The 6,387-nt window shown below is 35.6% G+C and overlaps 1 protein-coding gene across 1 annotated transcript in view; it reads left to right on the top strand.

Moving 5' to 3' along the window:
* The window catches only part of LOC107868277 (probable metal-nicotianamine transporter YSL7), a gene marked incomplete at its 3' end in the record, with an annotated part of 9,123 nt that extends 2,736 nt beyond the window's left edge, over positions 1-6,387 (top strand). The window contains 5 exon segments of the mRNA XM_047410731.1: positions 3,201-3,364; positions 4,575-4,672; positions 4,766-4,900; positions 5,241-5,430; positions 5,521-6,387. Coding sequence (XP_047266687.1) covers positions 3,201-3,364; positions 4,575-4,672; positions 4,766-4,900; positions 5,241-5,430; positions 5,521-6,387 — 1,454 coding nt within the window.

The raw sequence follows: 6,387 nt of genomic DNA, 5'->3' as shown, positions 1-6,387 counted from the left end.
ATTTGTAAAAAGATACCTAAATTTTTGCTTCGATCTATTACCTACGATTCTTCTTTATTTCGTTGCATACACACTATTTTAACCCTCTGCATGTGTACACGCACCACAGACGCATGAAAGAGATCAAATTTAACTTTTTTGACCAATTAAAAGTTATCACGTATAAAATAATTGATATATAATTTATATTTAAAAAAGAGAGGGGAGGGCAGTTGCTAGATGGGTGTGGGTGGGGGAAGAGGGGGTGGGGTGGGGTGTTAAATTAAATTAAAAGAAAAATTTTATTAAAAAAAAATGAAATTAAAAGTATTTAACACGTGACAGCACCTGATTGGTGCTTGTGTTCACTCTCGAAAAATAATATGTTTGCAACGAAATAAAAAAGAATCGTGGGGTAATAGGTCGAATTCAAAGTTTAGGTGTTTTTTTGAAAATTTCGGCCAACATCAGGAGGTAATTATGTATTTACTCATATATAAAAGATATAATACGAAAACGTGTTCTTTAACTTGACTTCAGTGTGATATTTATGTCTTTTGTTGAGTTAAAATTGTATAAATCGAATAAGTAGACACATACGTCTTATGTAACAAATAGGTCTGTTTGTTCATAACTTCTGCAAGCAACTGGTTGAATCCGTGACTTTTAGATCACACGATGGTAATTTTACCATTTACCTTAAGACCTTCCTTCGAATTCTAAATATTAATTTTAAAAATTTCTACCGAAGGAGAGTTTTGGAACAATAGAAAAGCTGACTTTCGTCTAATCTTTTAAGTCACAAATTTGAGTCATGAAATAACTATTAGCGCGCGTTAAAATAGTCGTCTGAATCACACATCAAAGTGCGATATTCTTCCGAATTTGACTAACGCGAGATGCTTTGTGAATCGAATCGATTCCTATTGAATATTAGCACGGGTGTAAAGGTGTGGGGGCCATATGAATGTGAAATTCTTTAATATATAGCTGTATAAAGCTCTTGTCCTTTATGCTATTTAAATAATATTATTTCGTTTAATTTTATATTTCCTTAATTTATCTGCACATAAATAAAAAATATTACTGTATGACTTATAGTTTAAAAAGTAGTCATACTGTTGCCTTTTGAAATTTTATAATTTTAAACCTGTCATTATTATGATGGACCCTCACTAAGGTGAAATGAATGTCAGAAATAAAAACTTAGTAGTACTAAATATAGGAAGGTTAGATAAAAACATTATTTTTGGTAGCAAATTAAAGAATAAGGGGGAAAAAAGCTTAAAAAAAATACCTAAATTTTGACAAAATTTATTAAAACACGCTTCTACTATTCAAGGGTCCTTTGACCCCTCTTCGACTATTTATTATCATATTTCTGTGATATATATTTGCGCAGATGAACCACTGTGTGAATAAATACACACTGAGTGCATAATGATCTGAAGTGGTCTAGCTGGACAAAGATATGCCGCAGAAATATGATACTCCCTCCGTTTAAAAAAGAATTACCTGCTTTCTTTTTTAGTCCTTTAAAAACAAATGACCCCTTTTCTTTTTTAATAATACTTTAATTTCAATTTTTCATATAGCATGTTTAGGACCATAAGATTAGAGGACATTTTGATACATTTAACATAACTTTAATTTAAGGCCACAAGATTCAAAAGTCTTCTTTATTTTTTTAAATTTTATGTTAAATCAAAGTAGGTTATTTTTTTTGAAACGGAGGGAGTAATAAATAGTCATGGGGTCCTAGTGTGTTATAATAAATTTTGTCCAAATTTAGGTATAGTTCTGACTCTTTTTTTCAAGAATAAATAAGACGTAAATTAAAACGAAGCGAAGACTAATAATATTATTTCTATTTTATAGTATAGTGTGTGAATACATGACAAATTAAAAGTCTTTGAAAGACAATTGGAGTGACAAATTATACTTTGACTTGTTAGACTATAATGTGATAAACATTTATGCAAGGTGGAAAATTGTAACACTTTATTAAATAAAGTCTTTTGTGTATGAATTATTATCTCCGCAAGTGGTGGGAGTCAATTCCTAATAATGTTAATAATCATTTTCCACAATTAAAAATTGAATGCATAGCATTGCAACACATCCTGTCTGCAGCTACTTGCTTTTGGTCGAATGTATTTGTATAATTTTATATTTTTATTTTAATTTAATTATTTTATGTTTAGTTTTAATTTTTTACATATTTGAAAATTGCATTAAAAGTATTATAAATTATAATAATTAATAATTTTAAATTATTTGGAGACACAAAAGTAATATAAATCACAATAATGCAACATAAATTGAAATATATTATTTGAAAATTTTATGAAAAATAATATAAATCACAACAGTTATCGAATAAAAATATTTGAAATTGTAAAAAGTCCTATAAATCACAATATATTAACAACTTAAAATATCTAAAACTATATCACAAATTTGATTGACTTTCCTAAATATTCCACCAGTGTCACATAAACTGAGATAACAAAAGTAGCCTATAATATTTGCAAATTATGTAAAAACATTGTAAATCAATAACTAATAATGTGAAATATTTAAAAATATATAAAAATTTGTTGACTTTTCAGATTTCATCTATACCACATAAACGGGATAAAAAAGTATCATACATTGGGCTAGTGGTATTTAGTAATAATATAATTGTAATAATAATGATAATGATGAAAGGGCAGCCCGGTGTAGTCCTGCAATGTGGGGGGGGGTTCGGGAAAAGGCTGAACCACAAGGGTCTATTGTATGCAGCCTTACCTTGTATTTATATCAGAGGCTGTTTCCACAGCTTGAACCACGTGACAACAATTTTACCAATTACTCCCAGGCTCTAATGAAGAATACACTTCGAATAATTGTTGTCTCTATTTTGTTCGGATAAAGGTGGCGTCTGGACTAGTTTGCATGCACCTGAACTATTTCATCGGTCACCTATCACTTCCTATTAGCACAAGCATTAATTCTATCTTTCTATGCACCAAGGTATACATGGCATATAAGCATTAAGTAACATGTTCGATAGAACTCGATAGCTTTATCTCAAAACATGTATACTTAAACTAAATATATACATAACTGTTTTAAAATTCAAAGCTCACAACGTGCAAACTCTGAATACGCTTACGGAGGATTATACAGATGAAAAGAAATCACCTAATAACGTTTTACTTTTGATGAGCATGCAGGAGGTTTTGGAAGCTATCTTTTTGGCATGAGTGAAGTTGTAGCTAAGCAATCAACAGAAGCAAATGCTGCAGATAATGTCAAGAATCCTTCTTTGGGATGGATGATAAGTTTCCTTTTTGTTGTCAGCTTTCTTGGACTTTTTTCAGTGGTTCCCCTTCGTAAGGTACGTTCTTCAATCCATCGAAACATCTCATTTTGGTAAGCGTATTAAGGGGGCGGAGCTAGAGTTATAGTTACGGAATTAGCAGAACGAATGACACTTCTATAGGGCTTAAGTAGTTTTGGAATGAATAGGTTAAAGGGCAGCCGGGTGTACTAAAGCTACCGCTATGCGCGGTGTATGGAGAAGGGCCCACCAAAAGGGTGTATCGTATGCAGCCTTACCTTGCATTTCTGCTAGAGGCTGTTTCCAAGGCTTGAATCCGTGACCTCCTGGTCACATGGCAACAACTTTACCAGTTACTCCAAGGCTCCCCTTCTTTGGAATGAATAGGTTATTACTGAAAAAAAGTTATCGTTTTGTCGCTTAAAGTGATGAAGTGATGTTATGCGAGGGATTATCGCTTTATTGTTGAAACCATGTACTTAGGGTAGAGGGTAGAGGGTTAGTGGGTAGGAGTGCGTCCTGGCTGGTAAGATAGTGTGCTTTGTTTGCTTCTATGCAATGTAGTTGTAGTGTTATGCGTCTGTCTTGTAGTTTCTTGTTCGTGGTGTTTTGGTGATGTTTGGCACTTCTGGATAGACTGTATATCGCATTACTCTATGGGTGTCCTGTTTCTTTTATTTGCTATTGGTGTGCATTGGTATCCCTTTTTGTATGTTGTTTTTATGTTTTTCTTATACTGTTTGTCCTGAGCCGGGGGTCTATCGGAAACAGCCTCTCTACTTCGTTCGAAGTAGTAGTATGGACTGCGTACATCTTTCCTTCCCCAGATCCCACTTTGTGAGAATACACTAGGTATATATGTTGTTGTTGGGTTGAAACCATGCACTTCAAAGAAGCGTGTGTTTCAAACAATGACATATAGTAAGCAAAAACATACGAAAAGACAAAGAGAATGAGATAACTGTTATAGATGCATCAAATGGTCGTCAATTGGTGGATATTATCCCTCGAGGACCAGAACTTCTTGTGCAAGAACGAGTCTATCAAATCTGGATTAATGTCGATATCAGTATACATACTGATTAATACAATACTAAATTCATATATGACTGGTTGTTTTATGTTCTCCGTGAATTGTTCTAGCTTTTCATTTCAAGCCCCATGAACCTCGTCTTCTTTCTTGATCTTTTAAGCACCGCGTTGATGAAATTTTTCGTGTTTTGCTTATACGAGTTGCATTTTTGAAATAATGTTAGTACGTTTTCAGATTATGATCATAGACTTCAAACTGATTTATCCGAGCGGCACTGCAACTGCTCACTTGATCAACAGTTTCCACACTCCACAAGGAGCTAAGCTAGCCAAGTGAGTCTTTTAATTTCATACGTGTTTTACTAAACGTTTGTTTGTTTCTTATCGATGATGGTTACTTACAGTAGTAATTGCTCGTTGCTGCAGGAAACAAGTAAAAGCTTTGGGAAAGTTTTTCAGTTTCAGCTTCTTATGGGGTTTCTTCCAGTGGTTTTTTACAGCAGGTGATGGTTGTGGATTCATCAATTTTCCCACGTTCGGTCTCAAAGCCTACGAGAACAAGTACGTTTGATTTTCATGATAAGTTTGGACGATGCGTTTTCAATAACTTTCAAAATGCAGTTAGCCTGAGTTTAACTAAACTTTTGGACTAATAAACGTCGAATTTCTACAGCTTCTGCAATATTCTCTAATGTTTTTGCATGTATATTGGGAAACAAAGTGTTCTGCTATGTTTCTCTGACTCTCCAAAAACGTTGTCAAACTGATGTCGGATCCACTAAAAATGCATTACTTGACGCATCCGTTGGCAGTTTTGGAAAGTCCGAGCAACATAACTGTTGTGTAGTCAATTCGATTTCATCATTGCTAATGTTTTCGACTTTTCTCTCCTATCGACCAGGTTTTACTTTGATTTCTCCGCGACATATGTTGGAGTTGGGATGATATGTCCATATCTAATCAACATATCGTTGCTCGTTGGAGGGATCCTTTCATGGGGTATAATGTGGCCTCTAATTCAAGACAGAAAAGGTCATTGGTACCCTGCCGATCAAAGTCCTAGCAGCCTTCACGGCATACAGGGTTACAGGGTACGTAACCAAAATGAGGCGGCATTTTCATCTCTTTCGATAAAATTGAAACGAGGCTAATGGCTTTTCCATAATGATCTTCTATTGCAGGTCTTTATAGCGATAGCTATGATCCTTGGTGATGGTCTTTACAACTTCATCAAAGTACTCGGACGAACATTGTATGGTATATATTGTCAATTCCGCGAGAAAAGAGCAGGTTCCGTCCTTCCTGTTGGTGTCCGTGCATCCCCTACAGACCCTTCGCTGTCTTATGATGATCTGATACGGACCGAGCTTTTCCTCAAGGATCAGATCCCTACATGGATTGCAATAGCCGGTTATGTTGCCATTGCTATCGTCTCCACTATAACACTACCACACATTTTCCATCAACTTAAGTGGTACTATATTATCGTGATATACATTTTTGCACCGGTACTAGCCTTCTGCAATGCTTACGGATGTGGTCTCACTGACTGGTCACTGGCATCAACTTACGGGAAGCTGGCAATCTTCACGATCGGGGCATGGGCAGGGTCTGCTCATGGTGGTGTTCTAGCAGGATTAGCTGCTTGTGGTGTCATGATGAACATAGTCTCAACTGCATCCGACCTAACGCAGGACTTCAAGACCGGTTACATGACTTTGGCTTCTCCTAGGTCCATGTTCATAAGCCAGATAATCGGAACAGCAATGGGCTGCGTCATTTCCCCTTGTGTATTTTGGCTCTTCTACAAGGCCTTCCACAACTTAGGTGTTCCCGGTTCAGAGTACCCTGCCCCTTACGCTCTAGTTTATCGTAACATGTCCATCTTGGGAGTCGAAGGCTTCTCAGCACTACCAAAGAATTGTCTCACCCTTTGCTATGTGTTCTTCCTCGGAGCTATTGCAATCAACGCAGTCAGAGATGCTGTAGGAAAAGACAAAGCGAAGTACATTCCTCTTCCGATGGCAATGGCTATACCGTTCTATCTT

This window comes from Capsicum annuum, chromosome 4 (assembly GCF_002878395.1).
Source record: "Capsicum annuum cultivar UCD-10X-F1 chromosome 4, UCD10Xv1.1, whole genome shotgun sequence".
Lineage (NCBI taxonomy): Eukaryota > Viridiplantae > Streptophyta > Magnoliopsida > Solanales > Solanaceae > Capsicum > Capsicum annuum.
The sequence above is the reverse complement of the archived record's forward strand: the minus strand, read 5'-3'. Positions and strand labels throughout refer to the sequence as shown.